Source organism: Aedes aegypti, chromosome 2 (genome assembly GCF_002204515.2).
Source record: "Aedes aegypti strain LVP_AGWG chromosome 2, AaegL5.0 Primary Assembly, whole genome shotgun sequence".
Classification (NCBI taxonomy): Eukaryota; Metazoa; Arthropoda; class Insecta; order Diptera; family Culicidae; genus Aedes; species Aedes aegypti.
The window spans coordinates 259,495,772-259,514,242 of NC_035108.1; the positions used below are offsets into that span (position 1 = coordinate 259,495,772).

The following is an 18,471-nucleotide window of genomic DNA, read 5'->3' on the forward strand; positions in this document are numbered from 1 at the left end:
ATGAAAAATGATATTTTAGAGATTTTCAACGCTTATCTCTCTGGCGCCTTTTTGCCTCCGAAAGGTTTTTCTGATGGAGTGATTACGTTGATACCGAAAGGCAAAAGTAATAGTTTGTCGTTAGATGACTATCGACCAATTTCTATGCTTAATTGCGATTATAAATTGTTCACAAAAGTTTTGGCAGAAAGGATTAAAAGCAAGCTACATAAATTAGTTCGAATTGGTCAGACAGCGTGTCTCCCCAAAAAATCGTGTATTGATAACCTGAAGGATCTAAGAAGGATATTTACAAAATCTTGCGAAAACAAAAGATTCAAGGGGTGTTTAGTAAGCATAGATTTGAACAAAGCCTTTGATAGAGTAGACCATGAGTACTTGTGGAAAATCCTGGAGAAATTTGGTTTCCCTCCAATTTTGATCAATTGTGTTAAAAATCTCTATGAGATTGCATCCTCTCGTGTATTGGTGAATGGTTTTTTAACGAATGCTTTCAGGATAACGAGGTCGGTGAGACAAGGTTGTCCTTTGAGCATGGTTTTATTTGTGCTTTACTTAGAGCCTCTAGTCAGGACAATTGCTGAAAATTTGCAGGGGTTTTTAGTATATGATAAATTCATAACAGTTATAGTTTTTGCAGATGATTTTAATGTGATAGTGCGAAGTGAGCAAGAGTTTGATTTACTTTTGAATATATTTGAGTGTTATTCAAAATATGCGAGAATAAAAATAAACTTTAATAAATCTTCATTTATGCGTATTAATAAAGCTCAGTTAGGACCACAAAAAATCAAGGAAGTAGACAGTATCAAAATTTTAGGAGTAAAGTTTTATAAAACTTGGAATCAGACAGTTGTAGCTAATTACGATTCTATGATAATCAACATTAAAAGTACAATGCAAAAACATAAAATAAGGAATTTAAATCTCTTTGAAAGATGTGTAGTACTAAATACCTTCATTTTGTCAAAGATTTGGTATGTTGCGCAAATTTTTCCACCTCTGAATCGACACATAGCAGAAATTAAGAAACATTGTGGAAATTTTATCTGGAACGGGTCGATTTTTAGGGTAGAACGCAATCAATTGTATCTAGATTATTTGAAAGGCGGATTAAGGTTGATTGATCCAGAAGCAAAAATGAAAGCACTTTTCATGAAAAATTTGCTTTACAATGAAGATGCTGAAGGATGCTTTTTTGAAGAGAAATATTTACTTGATTTAAGTACATCGCAAAGGCTGACGAAGAACGCAAGAGAGTGGATATCAAATGCAGTTTCCTTAAAAGCGAGAACAGATTTAAACTCAACAAAGCGTTTTTATGACTATTTCGTTGACATGAACAACTGTATTCCGAAGATTGAAGAGAAAATTAACATTGATTGGGCAACTTTGTGGGAGAATATTAATTATAATTTTATTACGCTCAATGACCGATCAAAGATGTTTTGTTTTGTGAACAATTTGATCCCTACAGGAGAAAAACTTTCAGCCTACAATGTTCGAAGAAATGCAAGCTTGTGTGGAAAATGCGGGGCCGTAGATGACGTGTCCCACAGACTTAAAATGTGCCCAAATGCTAAGCGAGTATGGCAATGGTGTAGTGAGATCATTCGGACGCGAATGAAAACGGACGTATCTGATTTAGAAAATTTCCTTTCACAAAGAGTATGTTTGAGATCGCAGAAACAAAAAGCTGCATTATGGTTGACGGTGCGAGTGATTTCGTTTAATTTGGCAGGGCCAGAGCCCAGTCTATTTGTGTTTAAACGACAGCTTAGAGAATTACGATGGAACAATCGAAAAGTTTTTGATAAGAATTTTGGACGTTATTTAAACATTTGTTAAATGGAAACTTAGAGCAGGCGTTATGTTTAAGCTGTAGATTTAAGCTACCATGTAATCCAATTGCGAACTGTACTTATTATTTCACAATAAAAAAAAAAAAAAAAAAAAAAAAAAAAAAAAAAAAAAAAAAAAAAAAAAAAAAAAAAAAAAAAAAAAAACAATACAAAAATGTTCTTGCACATGCAGCTCTTCTTGCACATCTATCTTCCGAAGCAAAACTAGCTCTCGAAGTGGATGCCTCTGGAACTGCAATAGGCACCGTGCTCCACCAGCTCGATGAACGCGGCCTACAACCACTGGCATTTTTCTCACGCAAACTGAGCGATGCCAAACAAAAAGCCAGTACATACGACCGCGAACTTTTGGCTATGTATGAAGCAGTCAAATACTTCAAAGATTTGATAACTGCCAGAGAATCCTGTATCTATACATACCACAAGCCTCTCATTACTACTTTCCAGTAACGCTCAGACCGAGCAACACCAACACAGTAATGGCATCATCAGCGAGTTTACAATCGATATTCGCCACGTTCCCGGCGAAGCGTACAAGGTTGCTGATATGTTAACCCGAATTAGATAAATCACCACCACTATCGATTTCGACCGCATGGCAAAACGACGATCCCGAGTTAGAGCAGTATTTGAAATCACCACCACAAGGCAGCGGATTAATACTCAAGGCACTCAAATCACCTTTGACCTTTGAATTTCGTGCCTCGATCATCTCAAGCCAACACAACATCTCACACCCTGGAGTCCGAGTAACAGTTCGTCTAGCTGCTGATCGTTCGTCTGGCCGTCCCTCAGGCGGGTTTGCAAGCAATTCGTCACACATTGCATCCCGTGCCAAAAATCGAAGGTACACAGACACTACAGATCACCTATACTGCAAATCAACACCCCGATCGAGAGATTCGCTCATGTACACATCGGACCCTTACCACCATCTGACGGGTTTGTATACTGCTTAACACTAATAGATAAATTCTCTCGTTGGCCAGATGTTCTCCTATTTCCAATATGACTGCACCCACCGAAGCTCGAGCCATCATTAGTGGTTGGGTAGCACGATTCGGAGTACCCATCCGAGTCACTACCAATCTTGGTCGGCAATTTGAGTCCGACCTATTTCGTGAGCTTACAAGAGTATTGGGCATCACTCATCTGAAGACGGGGCTTGTGGCCGATACCCGACAGAACAGAAAGTGGTACAGGGCAGCGAGAGCCGAGGAAAAGCGAATCCACCGCAGAAAGAAAAGGCAGCACGAAGAAAGTGTGGTATCTGAGGCTCAAGAAAGCATAAACCGGAATGATATGCGGAGATTCTATGCAACGGTCAACGGTGCGTGGCACAATACCGTACCAGTGCACTATGGTTCTAAGGCAGTTAAAACCTCAAAAATCAAAATTGATTTCTCCGAACGATAATATTTTTCCAGACTTCCTTATCATATTGGTGGTTTACATCCAAAGTTTGAAGCAGAATCATTGAATTTTGAATTTTATACAACTCTTTGAGTGGACCGTGGACATGATTTTTCAAGAATATTAAAAGGCCAAAATGTATAACTTGCAGACTCACCATCTGTTTATTGATTTCAAGGCGGCGTACGACTCAGTGAAAAGAAATGAGCTGTGGCAGATAATGTCTGATCATGGTTTTCCGGTGAAACTAATTAGGCTGATACGTGCTACGCTGGATGGTTCGAAATCAACTGTTCGGATTGCAGACGAGGTGTCAACCTCGTTCGTGACGTTACACGGATTGAAGCAGGGAGACGCACTTTCGAATTTACTGATGTTGCACTCGAGGGTGCTATTAGGAAACCTGGCGTGCAGAGAAACAGCACTATTATCACAAAGTCGCACATGCTCGTTGGCTTTGCAGACGATATAGACCTAATTGGAATCGATCGCTGGTTAGTGGAAGAAGATGGAGACAACGAGGATAGGCCTGACCATTAATTCTACCAAATGGAAGTACATTGCTGCAGGTAGAGATAGAGCCAAGCTTGGTGGTGTAGGTGCAGTGGTAGTGTTTGGTGGGAATGTATATGAAGTTGTTGAAGAATTTGTTTTCCTTGAAACAGTTGTGACATGTGACAACGACGTTTCCCGCGAAGTGAAAAGACGTGTTGCAGCTGCGAATATGGCCTTTTAAGAACTACTTCTTTCTTCTTCTTCATCTTTTTTTCTGGCGTCACGTCCCTACTGGGACAAAGCCTTCTTCTCAGCTTAGTGTTCTTATGAGCACTTCCACAGTTATTAACTGCGAGCTTTCTTTGCCAATTGACTATTTTTGCATTTGTATATCGTTTGGCAGATACGATGATACTTTATGCCCTGGGAATCGAGAATATTTTTAACCCGAAAAGATCCTCGACTGGTGGGCTTCGAACCCACGACCCTCAGCTTGGTCTTGCTGAATAGCTGCGCGTTTACCGCTACGGCTATCTGGGTTTCTTTAAGGACTATGTAATCAGCTTAGGTACCGCAGCTTTCAAACGGAAACAAAATTTACCCTGTATAAAACATTGATTCTTCCGGTGGCTTTCTACGGACACGAAGCGTAGACGTTGGAAGAGGCAGCCCGGAAAGCTTTCGGTGTTTTCGATCGTAAAGTGCTGGGGACAATACTCGGTGGGAAACTCGAAAATGGTGTGAGACGCATGGATCACGAGTTGTATCAAGTGTACAAAGATGCGAATATTATAAGCGTGTAAAATATGGCAGACTTCAGTGGACTGGTCACTTAGTGCGAATGTCGGAAAAAATAATTGCAAAAATAATATTCAGCAGGGAACCAGGTAGAGGTCGGCGGCTCCGGGGAAGACCACGAATACGCTGGTTGTACTCAGTGGAAGAGGACCTGGCGACCCTTAACGTTCGGTGGCAACTGGAGAAGGTTCGCCCAAGACCAACGAAGATGGAGCTCTACAATACACCCGGCAATGGCATTACGCTACGCTGTAGCCATCAAGGTATCAAAGTAGGTTCATAATAAATAGGTTTAAAATATTCTATCGATGAAATTTTTTCCATACATTTTGTATGGACTGAAATGCGCCGAAAAAACTATTTTCATAAGTTTTAGTATGAAAAATAGCTTAAAAATGAAAACAAAACAAAAATCCCACCAATGGAATATTTTAATAACTTAATACCCAAATACTGAGCTCTAGCGAGAAAAAATGCGATGTACATCCGATTTTTATAATCGTCTGGTTCAGACATAGCGTGCCACATTTAAGGTTGGATATGAAAAAATTGATTTGGATAAATATATCCAACAAATGTATTCACTTAGTCACTCCAATCCAGATAAATTCATCTCATTGCGATTATCTGATCCTGTTTATTCATATTTATTGTTGAACTTGCTGCACACTGTATTTAAACGCAAAGAAGAGATAAGCTTCTTTATCATTGCAACCATATAACGGTGCTTTCGAGTACGAGTGCTCATTAGAGCTGTGATATTTGGCTGCAAAGCGTCTTTATTCAAGATAAAAACATACAGTTCTCTACCTACATTTAATCCAACTTCACGGAAATAACAAATCTTATTATCATGTGGCTTACATTTTGTACCGTATTAATTATGCTACCATTACTCGAAGCGCAAGTGATTGCCCCGTATCTGGTATGTACTAAAATAGACTTATAGATGCAATTTCTCTAGCTTAATAAAATGTTAGGTGTCGATTCGGTCAAACGTTCCCGCCGTCATTGGGTCCATTACAGTGAACAGCATTTCAAAACAAATTTGCAACGGAGTAATCATCAGAGACAAGTTCATTTTAACCACCGCCAGCTGCTTGTTTGTACAAGACACCCAAACCGGACAGAGGTTAGTTGAAAATGTTTTCTTTTCCAAGCAACCCATTGTAGCGTATCTGTTTAAACTCCCATCAAACATGTTTCAGCCGATTCATTACTTCCGGAGAGATATTTATCCTTGCCGGAAATATCAGCTTGAATGAAACCGACTACGGAGATGAAGCGAGAGGCAGCCTTAGGCGTAATGTGGTTTCCGTGATACCCAACGGAAAGTTCGATGCATCGACAGGAGAAAATGACATCGCTTTACTCAAGGTAGGAATTATTTAAAATGTATTGTGTTGTAAATTTTGATGTAAAATTTCAATTATTTGGTTAAGCAAAAGAGTGTTAATCTCGTACGATAAGATCAATTTTACCCTCAACCAAAATTGGTGTATTGCGGTTGCAGAGAACTTCGAAAATCTTTCGGACTTGCCAACAGTCAATGTTTTATTGATATTCATCTGAAAAATCTTATCTTAAAATGCTCAAACAGGAATTCAGATATTTTTTCTACAGAATATTGTGGAAGTACACTTCAATATATCTAGAGATCAGGATTTTAAGAAATACCTCCTAAATTTTTTTATTGAGTTTCTCGCGATATATATTTTTTTCATTTTCAGTTATTTCTCGAGATATTATTGTACACCCCATCCAATTTTTACGACCGTTACAGGAGGGTCGTGAAAAGAATCGGTCGTAAAAAAATCAGAATTTTAATCATGTTTTTGAAAATACAACATCTGGATGCGGAAATACTGATCCGATATATTCGACAAATTTTAAGCTTTCCAAAATGGCCTTTCATATTCTGATAATAGATGGGTATACTGCTCGTTTGTTATAAACAAGAGCCAAATAATTGGGTGTTTTATATGAAGAGAGCAATAAATTTTAAAGATAACGATACCGAATGTTCACCAAAGTTGAAGGAAGTGTTGCATGCCATACAGTCGGCCGAAGCACAAATGTTGATGTGGCTGGCATCACTGTTCAAGAAGAATTTAGTAAAAATCATAACAATAAAACTGTAGCGGAATAGAAAAATAGAATGCTTAGCAACATAGGAACACTCTTCAATTGTGATCCAACTTTTCATGAAGGATTCAAAATTTTGTCGTAACTGGCAACACTGCTCAAGTGAAATTCCGCCACCAGGCAGTGTAAGTGTGCATGAAACTTTTGTTTTGCGGATATCTCTGGATCCTGGCCATCTTGAGAGATGGCATCTCCGGAAAATTGTTTTCTCTAGCCAAGAGGTTCGAGATTCTGCCGCAAGTGAGCATAAAACTTTTATTTTACAAATACCTCAGGTTCCTGACCACTTAGAAAAATGACGCCTTTGTCAAACTTGTCCAGTAAGTCAAGGGTTATCGTTGTTCAAGCCATGCAATTCAATATTTTGCCCCCAGACGGCATTAGTGAGAGTCGAAAATAAATGTTTCATGCTCAATTCTCTTTGGTGGATTAATTATAGATCTTAAGCTACTGAAAAGCTTCGGCAAAATCTCGAATTCTATAGCTCAAACAATGATAGTCCTTGAGCTACTGGCAACTTTGCCAAAGACGCCATCTTTCTTAGTGGTCAAGATCCTGAGATAACCGCAAAACAAAATTTCGATGCCCACTAGCGGCGCCTGATGCGGATTTCAATGACCACCGTATGTTTGCCCTTAATCTGCTGATCAATTTTGCTGAACATTTTGTACAAGTGTACAAATTTGTTTTGATAATTGTTCTAGGATTTTACTATGCATATTTGTATAATTGCAACAAAAATCTTCCTAAAATCTCTTGTCTGAAAATTATTCATGAAACGCAACCTGACACGCAATAAATGAACTCTAAGGTAGGTACTTCTGAGAAATCCATCGAAAGTTCTCTTTAAGATTTTGCCAGAAATTCCTGCAATTTTCCTTCTTAAGTCTTCTAGAAACTAAATTTCCTGAGTAATTCTAATAGAATATCTAAAACACCTACTGACATGTAATAGATTGTTCCAATCATTTAGATTTTCAAATTATTTTTCCAACAATTACGCCTAGGACACTTTCAGACATTGCCTAAATTACATAGCAAAACATGAATTATAATATCCTTCCACAAATTTATTTTAAAAATTGTCAGAATAATCAAGAGATTTAGATATTCTTAAGGAATTTCTTTGATGCATTTTTAAACTATTCCTTCTTAGGTTCTCTTATGAATTGGTCGGCGTTAAGTCAAGGTAGACCAAGCGAAATTTTTCATATATTGAAAAAAAAGTTGACTTGTCTAATTCTGTGCATTTTTTTAAATAGTTCAAATTTTGGTTCAATGTTTCCACACATTTTTGTGTTAGTTTCAATTTCAAACAATATAATGTGAAGTGATAACCATGAACTGAAGAACATCGTTCTGTGATTTGGTTCACTCTAATTGAACAAGTTCTTGGAAAACAACAATCGTTTAATGTTTGGTTGGACTAAATAGATTTCATATTTTCGAGATAAACAGATTACCAACGTCCTTCGATGGCATATCGTAAATTCTCTTTGAATCCATATCTTCATAGTCAAAATCGGCGACAATACGACAGCTAGAAAACTAAAGTTTTTTTGAGTCAGGACCTTGAACGCCAGAAATATTTAAATATACGTTCAGAGTGGATCAAGTAAAAGTCTACCAACAAAAACATACTGGTCAGATGAGCGATTCCTAGAATATTCCATACAGAAACCATATAACTACCAAAAACTTCTATCGGACTCTGTAATTGACTTAAAAATGCAATAATCAATCATTTTTTTATTTTTTGACTCTGTCTGCACAGAAATGGGTGCAATATCTGATCACCTACGATGATGATAAATCGCAACAAATCAAAATGAAATACATCGAATTATATAATATTTTAGATTTTTTTGTGAATGATTCTTCGATATCTTAAAATCTGACATATTATTTGGAATGCTTTGTATTTTCTTGCATTCTTCTGTGAGCTGATCGTTTTCAATGTTATGGCTTGTGTTATGGTTAAAAGAACTTGGTCCACTCTGACTGCATACTTATATCGATTTTTATTAGTCATCCAAAATAAATTGATGAAATCTCATCGAAATGGAATGGAGCTGAGGAATCCCATCCAGAATGGGTCCGAAAAAAAAAATAAAAATCGTGCTCAGTAATCTTTGATTTGGATTAAATTCTGCACAAGATTTTGGTATGGTACAATAAGTGTTTTCCATTGAAAAATCGATCATTTTGACTCAATAATGACTTTTTAAAATGGGCTATAAGTTTTGTATGCAACTTATTTGAAAAGTTCTAACTCAGAATCTGTTAATTAAAAAAAATATGTTGTGTAAAAAAGTTGTAGTGAACTGTTTGAATTACAAGAAAAAAATATACACTGAAAAAATATTTTGTTTCTTTAAATCTTAGTTTTACTTTTGCATTTCACATTGTTTTTTTCATTTTTCACCATAGATTCTTGATAGGAAACAGATGTTTGGGACAATGTTTCATGTTGGAAAATTTTTAATAAAAAAGTTTTTCTATGAACATTTTTTGGTCGTTTTTTAATATATTGATGTTCTTCTTCTTCTTTCTGGCGTTACGTCTCTACTGGGACAGAGCCTGCTTCTCAGCTAAGTGTTCTTATGAGCACTTCCACAGTTATTAACTGAGAGCTTACTATGCCAATGACCATTTTTGCATGCGTATATCGTGTGGCAGGTACGAAGATACTCTATGCCCTGGGAAGTCGAGAAAATTTCCAACCCGAAAAGATCCTTGACCGGTGGGATTCGAACCCACGACCCTCAGCTTGGTCTTGCTGAATAGCTGCGCGATTACCGCTACGGCTATCTGGGCCCCTTTTGATTTTATTTGTCAACATAAATAAGGTTCTGATGGTACAATAAGAATCTTCAAATTATTCTTAACCATATTGATCACTTCCATGAAAGTTAAAGTTAAGTATATAAAGTTTAATGCAAAAAAATATAAAATAATAAAATACAATATTTCCATTAGTTTTTTGTAAGCTTACATTATTTAAGCACTTGCGAAATTTTAGAGAAAAATTTTAATACTATTTAATTATAATAAAGTAGTTCGTGCAAAAATCGTGCAAAAACTGTGCAAAAAACGGCATAGACATAAACAAAAATGATTGTCATGCGTCGAAGGTGAACCGAAACTTGTGCACATTACATACATCATACTTAGGGGTGACCGCAAACTTTTGCACGAAAACAAAAATAACTATTTTATTGATTTTAAGCGGGGGAACTTACGTATTCTCGGCAGCTTAAGCCGATGCAGTGCTTCTTTTGTAATTTTCTCGGACATTAGCAGACAAATTCCGTGTTTGTCTATTTACATTTATGCGTTGCTTAATTCTCTATCGATTCACACCGACAGACTTGTCAAAATGCTTTTGGAAACGTTTTTACAACGCTGCGAACATCCCTTGTCAGTGTGACTATTGTCGGCAGCCTCACTCTCTTCGGCAACTTTCCCATAACAACTGCTGGTGAATCTCTTCGGCAGGTCCAAATCAGTCGCATTTTGAGGCGTGCTCATTTGAATTGATGACATCTCCGGCGATATATTTTTTTTAGTCTCGGAAATCTCGCAAGCGGGAAGTAGGCAGAACAAAGAATCATCTGAATGTTTCCACTGATGTGTTTTGATAGAAAAATATAGTGTATTTGGCGTTTGAAATTTGGTTGCCGATAATAGTCGAATGGGGCCGAAGCCGTAAGTTAAAACAGTAAACATTAGCTGATAAACAGACTCTGTCCCAGTGGGGATGTTGTGCCAAGCAGAGAAAATTACTCAAACGAATTCATGACTGTATCGCCTTTCGGGTTCAAAAAATAAGTTACGTCAGGATAAGAATTTTCTGACAAGATTTTTTGAATAATCCTTGGAGTATTTACTGATAGAATTTCTAGATTAATTCTAAAGCAATTCTAATTTCATACTCTCCAAATGAATTCCTCAGATGGCAATGTTTTACTCTGAAATTATTTCATAGAATAGATTATGGCAGAATCGTAGAAGAATCATCAGGAGCAACATGGCAAACAAATTTTGATGGTATCTCAAGAAAAGCATCGGATATTTTTTTATAAAACACAATTAAAAATAGTGAATTGATCCTGAAAATACTTTGATAGAATCCTCGAAACATTTGTTGGAAGAATTGATCGGTGTAAAAAAAATCACGAAGAAGCACTTGGAGCAGTCTGACTTTACACCGACTAATTATGGGTTAAGTTCAAAAGGAAATATTTCATGCAAATTGTTTAAAAATTCTTTGAAGTGTCATTAATGGAAATGTTAGACAAATACTTGGACGAATGCTTGGACTTTTGGAGGGATGTCTGGGAAAATTTTCGATTTATTACTGGGAAATGTTAAAGAAACTCATCCTAGATTTTTTTTTTTTTTTGAAGAAACTTTATTAAAAAAAACTTTTGTTTTCACAATAGGGAACATAGGCTGATCTCGCAATTCTGAAAAGCTGGTACATGAGAATCTTTCTGACGCTTCCCAATTGAAAATGATTCAAGACGAGTAACTTAGCCCGTTGTTCAGTCGAGAATAAATTGCCTTGAAGACTATGTAAATAGCCCGACATTTGTCTCGACAGCCAACAAATCCTCGATCTGTTTTGTGGAATACACTCTCGTGCAAAAGTTTGGGTTCACTGCATCAAAAACATACAAATGTGTTTGTCCATATCTCTGTGGTTACACATCAAAGCGTTCCACTACTGTGTATTCAAAAGCCAATGAGTTGATCTTACTTAGTCGGTATTTTGACAAAAACATTTAATGAATTTTGTGTACTAAATTTTTACCAAAAATCGCAACATTTTTCAAAAAGCACACCAAAAAAATATTTCAGCAATGGATCGACCAAAATTTGGAATTAATGCGGCATTAGAACCGATATCTTATATTATTTTTTTTAGTTGAAAACGGCGGAGATACGACCAAAAAAAATTGCATGTTTCGTAGGTAAACCCAAACTTTTGCACGATACATAAATCATACTAAGAGATGAGCCCGAACTTTTGCACGATGACTCTTCAAAGAATATAATATTACGATTGCAATAATTTAAATGCAATAGTTAAAAATTTTTGGTCAATCCATTGCTGAGAAAATTAGCAATGTTTTTCAGCGTGTTTAAAAACATGTCACAACTTGAGGATAAAATTTTGTAAACAAAATTCAAGAAAAGATTTAATGAAAATACCTGCGAAATAAGATTAAGTCATTGCTTTTCAAATGCGCTATAGAGAGTATTTAGTACTTTAGTCTAGTACACGACACTGAAGACGGCCTTACAGTTCGGGTCGAAATGGGTCTCCTGAATCTGAAAATGATGTTAAAATTCTTACAACTCATGATGATATACATTTTATTGCAAAGTTAAACTATGTAAATCTGCATAATACGCCTAAATGTATGCAATTTCCCTTGAAATAAGCACGTTATTCAACAAAAAACGGTTTTATGAGCAAAAAACTATTCTTGTAGTGCTGTACGATTCAAAAATGAGTTCAGCAGTTCATACTGAAGCTTACACAACATTTTTGATACTCAAAGTTTGAATGCAGTCTTAGCACCAGCGGATTGTTTAGTACCGTCATTTCCAACATTATTATTAACACCATCAAATTCACCCCAGTGATCAATTTGCCCCCGGTTTACGGTACTTAACTCGGGTTTGAGGAAATTAAAAAAAATCTCATCTCACTCATCCTAAATTCTGACAATTATCCGGTCCATCAAAATAAGGTACGCGTGGTGTTCATCTTAGTGCTGCTTTCACCTTTCAATCGCCGAATGTTCACCCGTCAAATAGCTCTAATCCCTGCTGTATCATCAATGCCCACGCACCATTCTTCTCGTCCATAATCATTGGAAACACATCTGAATCATTCCAGATTATACCGTGGCAGGTGTCTATAAGTTAGGGGTTTGCCAAGGCTAAAGGCTTTCGTTCACACCCCTCCACCGCGCGGACACTAGGGTAACTCGGTATAATATGCCCCCCCTTAAGCAAAAATGGATATATCTCGGTCAAAAGCACTATCTCTAATGAAAAAAGCACTTCAATAGGACCATTATCTTACTAGTTGTTAAAAAAATGTAAGCTTTTCCGCAACATCTATTTAATTATCTGAAAATAACATCTTTTTTACAATCATCTGAATCACGCACTTCAAAAAGAGCCTGGGCAATATGCCCCAGTATCAGTATAATATGCCCCACAACAAACGGATAGTACGCCCCATGACAAATGGACAGTATGCCCCACAACACAGGGGTTATATGCCCCAGGACTGTCAGCTGCTTATGCACGCTGAAAAACTGCTAAAGAGCTTGCTCGGGAATAGATGGCATGAAGAGTGGGGCATATCATCCGGCCCGTGATGGGGCATATTGCCCAGGGATGAGAAGTTGTTGGAAAACGAATATTTCAGTGAATTTCCACTCTTTTTGGTCATTCTAACTAATGATATTCGTTCATTAGTCCAAGAGTCTACGTTTTATAATTGGTTGCTTTGATGTTGTGGTATTTGACTCAAAAAATACTTAAAAACACTGCGTGAAAAATTACATCGAAATTCGACTTTTGATACTTTTTGCATTATCTCTGTTTTGCTGCGCGTTATAACTGTCAAATTTTCATAGTGAGACAGTCTCATGAATTGTAAGGATTCTCAGTCATTTTCAATTTCATATCGAATCTGGTTCGTTAAATATCGAGGAGGGGCGTATTGCCCGGGTGGGGCGTATAACACCGAGTTACCCTATATTTCAGCGGGCCTCGCCGCACCATTCCCACACTAATTCCGGGTTTAGGGATTTGCTTTTAGAATTTCGTAGCTTCTTTCGTAACCCCGGAACACTGGCTATTTTTGGGCTATTTCGGGACCCCGGTAACTGGCTAATGTCGGGCTTATTTCGGGACACGGTACACGCGGTCACACCTTCAGGGCCTTTTCACGTGGTCCCTCCCACTTCTCAATTACGCTGGACACTACCGGGTAACTATTTATTCCACTTCGTTCACTTAAACTTCTTTGCGGCCAATTGGGTTTTAATTGGGTTTACATTCTAACTTCTATGCACACCAACTACTTTTTTGTATCTCTATCTTTACCAAGCCCGTCAGAATTCCACGAGACACAAGCACCAAGAACCCGATCTTCTATCCCCCGAACGAGTCGGAAACAGCATCGCAAGGTCTAAACCTTTTGATCTTCTCATTTTCGCTCATTCGTATCGCGAGTGGGGTTTTAGAATAGCGGGGGATACGGAGCTTGGGACGTTTTTCCGACGGGTTGATAGGCAAGTTTTTCAAAATAATTTTAATGTTTATTGGATTGTGAGTATAAATAATTTTGGTTTGGAAATTGATGGTACATTAGAAATGTAACACGTCGGTATCGTACGTTGTTTTCTACTGAAATTTTGATATTCTTAGGAAGTATTTCGCTTTGCATCAATTCCTTCCTATTGTAAATTGCTGGAATATTCACGAGAGAAAATCATTGCTCGCAGATTAACATCCTATGATCTAAGAAAATTGATCCCTATTGCATTCACATTTATCATACCACACCGTCCCTAAACTTGCAGAAATTATATCCTCGCCATGTGTCATTTATGGAATCACAAACATCCACAAACGCGAAATTGATAATATTAGCACATCATTCATTACCGCACGGGTCAAACCGCTGCAAGGACGAGCTCTGTTCACATTAGTAGCACAACAGCTCGGTTGGTTGGTGCCAGCTGTGGAGCAACGTGAACCGAGTAGGACAGAAATTAATTTTAATAAATTTAATAAACTTTTTTCTCCATTCCACTCCACATGCTGCCAACGATCGAATAACCTCTCTTTCCGGGTGCGCTGGACATTAACTGGCCGATGGTTCGCCGTTTTGCGAAATGGTTCCACTTGCGCGTGATAAGCTTGACCGCTCGCTGCTGCCACTGGCCAACAAGAATACGAGCTCGGTTCACTGGATAGAGCTGGACCAACAGCCACGATCGAACCCACAACCCGCCCTGGCAGCCGCAGCCACATCGCAACAACACCAGACAACGACAACAACGGCGCCAACTAACAACAAAGTTAATGAAAACTGTTTCATAAACATTTATAACAACTCTGTCGGGGTGAGTATTCATTCGCAGTGTCTGCTGTTGCATTTCCCGAGTAGGGAAACTTGACAAACGAATACTATATATTGGTAAAATAATTAAAATAACCGCATATTACACAGCGGAAAAAGTTTCAAAATATCTCAAGACTCAAGTTTCAAAACACCACTATTTACTTAAATTGGATCGCTGAATCTATTGTCGTTTTTGAAAACGTCATAGAAGTCTAATTTTTTGAGATATTAATGTTTGTATGTAGATTTATGTGCTAAATTTACAACAGAAACCAGTTTTTAGGTCCTAAGTTGATAATTCCTTTATAATCAATAAGGTACTTTTTGTCAATTTATGAAATTATTGTATCTGGCCATATAAAAGAATCTACTAATGTTGTATGAAGTCTGCAATTGTGTAAAAAATTCTTTTAAATCCTTCAATTTCCATCAAACCATGTCTCAAAAAATGTTTACGTCCTATTTTGCATTCTCAATGGATTGAAATAATTTTAATTTGATTATGACACCAATGCAATCAGTATTTCATTCAAATTTTATAATCTCCAAAATTGTGACGTGCTGGAACATTTCTGATTGTGGAAACGGATTCAGCAGCTTAAAATTGACTGGAAACATATAAATTGATTGCGATACGCGAAAAGGTTATTTTTGTTCCGCTGGAATATAAGTGCTACCCGACCATTGGATTATAACAGAGTTGTAACAGATTTTGTTACTCTGTTTGGGCATTTAAAAAAAAAAACAAAAATTATAGCACAATTTCTACTGCACTTAACAAAATTGAAACAAACAATACAAACAAAAATGTAATTAATTATGGTTCAGAACAAACAAAAATATACCTCATTTTATTTTGTTCCACAACTGAATTCAAACAAAATTTGATATTTTTTACACGAATAAAAGCGTACATGTATGCATGGTCAGAAACAGATACTGAAACAAGGCCATTTGCAAAATTGAGCTTTTCTAGAACACATCAGACGTGTAATTTCCGCTACGCTCCTCCGAGGTGGACGATCGACGAATTCAGGCGGATGTTAGAGGAATTAACCGATGAGCTTGTCGGTCGGAAGCCAGTACTAATTGGAGGAGACTTCAATGCATGGGCAGTGGAGTGGGGTAGCAGGGTTATCCAATGCCAGGGGTTACAGCCTGCTGGAGGCCCTGACAAAGCTAGATCTCCAGCTGTGAAGCACAACTATCGTACAGCAGTGGAAGACGAAGGCCTTCAACAATGACCTTTTCGTCGGAGCACTTCGCGTAGACAGCGATATCCTGGATCTCGATGCGGTGGAGCTGACAAGGACTATGGTCAGGGCGTGTGACAAAACAATGCCAAGAAAACGGAGGCCATCAAACAACCGGCGTCTCGTATACTGATGGAACGAGGCACTCTGCACTCTTCGCGCCACTTGTCTTAAAGCGAGGTGACGACATCAGAGAGCGAGGCACGAGGCAGTCCGAGAAAAGCAAAAATTGTGTTCCAGCAAGCCAGAACGGCTTCCAACCGAGAGATTAAGCTGAGCAAGTCACACTGCTTCATAGAGCTGTGCCGAGCAGCTGATGCTAATCCTTGGGGGAATGTCTACCGAGTAATACTGAATACCCTCGGTAAACTCTTGGAACGGGTTATCCTCAGCAGGGTGATGAAATACACAGAGAGTGAGCACAGGCTATCAGAAAGGCAGTTTGGATTACGGAAAGGAAGGTTGACGGTGGACGCAATTCGGACAGTGCTCGAGAGGGCCGAGAAAGCTTTGAAACAAAAGCGTAGAGGAGATCGTTACTGCGCCGTGGTCACGATAGATGAGAAGACAGCGCCAGCTGGGAGGCCATTGCCACTGCGCTGCACAGAATGCGGGTTCCCGACTACTTGTGCTAGATTTTGAGGAGCTACTTCCAAAACCGTATACTGAGGTACGAAACCGACGCCGGCCCGAAGGAGTTAAGAATAACGGCTGAAGTCCCACAAGTTTCCATACTGGGACCAACGCTGTGGAATGCGATGTACGACGGGGTCCAATCGCTCCTACCCAAGGGGGTCGAGATTGTCCTAACGGTAATAGGCGAGACGCAGGAGGAAGTAGAAATGCTGGCTAAAGATAGCCCACCACAAGACGGAGGTGCTACTAGTTAGTAACTGCAAAGCAGCCATGCACGGTGAGATCACTGTTCGGGGGCATGCCATAGCATCACAACAAAAGCTGAAATACCTGAGCGTAATGCTAGACAATCGGCTGAACTTCAACAGTCACGTCGATTATGCATGCGAGAAGGCGGCAAAGGCGAACAATGCGCTCACAAGACTTATGCCCAACATAGGTGGTCCTAGAAGCAGTAAGTGGCGTCTTCTGGCTGTCGTATCAACATCGCTACTAAGATACGGTGCGCCAGCCTGGGGCGCGGCGCTACAGACCAAGCGGAATCAGGATAAGTTAGACAGCACGTTCCGACTCATCACCATGCGAGTGGTGAGCGCGAATAGGACTATATCGTCGGAGGCGGCATGTGTAATCGCTGGGATGATCTGCATCATCCGAAGACATCGACTGCTATCAGCAAAGAGAAACTAGGCACGCAAGGAGGTTGGCAAGAATTCGTTCGCTGGCTAAGTAGCAGCAAGAATGGGATGCCTCCGAGTAAAACAGGTGGACCCACAGGCTCATCCCGAATCTTTTGGCCTGGGTGAACAGGGAGCACGTCGGGACGTCGGGGCACTGATGAACCGGAAGCCTACCGGAATTGTCGAACTAACCTCGGCACTCGATAAGTCAGTCTGTTGATGAGAGTACTCTCCATCGGAGTAGCCTAGTTTCATTAAGGGGGGAACTAAGCCGAGAAGCATCGATCACGACGAACCGACGGCTTTGGGTCGTCGGGGCGCTTGCGAACTGGAAGTCACCCCTCGACTGGATTCGCAAGGCCGACCTCGGCATCCAACCGGTCCACCCGTAGAGCATGACGAGACCGTAATAGACCGTTAACCCGTATAGGCCTGAGTGAAAGCATAAATACTAAATCCCTTACCACTCAGCGGATACTTAACGGATTCAAATTTTTTTTTTCAGTATACTGGCCCACATATCTAGTTTCTAGGAATGACCGAGGGAACTCAGGAATATTCCTATAGCCGGAGTTATTGCAGTGGGTCACTGGGTCAAGTCGGGTAGAAAAATGCGATTTTTTAGGACATGCCATGTTATCATTATTTATTTCCAATGGCATTCATTTTATTTTGCCTTAATCATTAATGTCTGATATTCAACATTATAAAAGAATAGTGTTGCACCATTTAAAGTGTACCAGATGTGACCAGTCCGGCTTAATGTCCTGACTAACCGGCTCTAGATTTGTTAGATATTAAAGCGTTTCAAATATCTAAAGGTATTGATCGAACATAATAGTTCACTAAAATGCGTTCCCATAAGCTTGACACAGATGTTAAGATACAAATTGTGCATTTTATCATAAATTTAAGGCATCCCGGGGGCCTGAAAATGGTGATTTGTAGGATCAATCAAATGCAGTTTGTATAATTATTCAATTTAATCGATTAACAGAAGGTTTACGCTGATGCGTTTTTCTTAAAACTCC

At 38.8% G+C, this 18,471-nt stretch overlaps 1 protein-coding gene across 1 annotated transcript in view; it reads left to right on the forward strand.

The window, feature by feature from the left end:
- The first annotated feature begins 5,293 nt into the window (after positions 1–5,293).
- The window catches only part of LOC5577164, a 40,579-nt gene continuing 27,401 nt past the window's right edge, over positions 5,294–18,471 (forward strand). The window contains exons 1-4 of the mRNA XM_001663201.2: positions 5,294–5,493; positions 5,549–5,700; positions 5,777–5,945; positions 14,666–14,872. Of these exons, the coding sequence (XP_001663251.1) occupies positions 5,422–5,493; positions 5,549–5,700; positions 5,777–5,945; positions 14,666–14,872 (600 nt within the window). The 5' untranslated portion in view covers positions 5,294–5,421. The remainder of the gene's footprint in view (positions 5,494–5,548; positions 5,701–5,776; positions 5,946–14,665; positions 14,873–18,471) is intronic.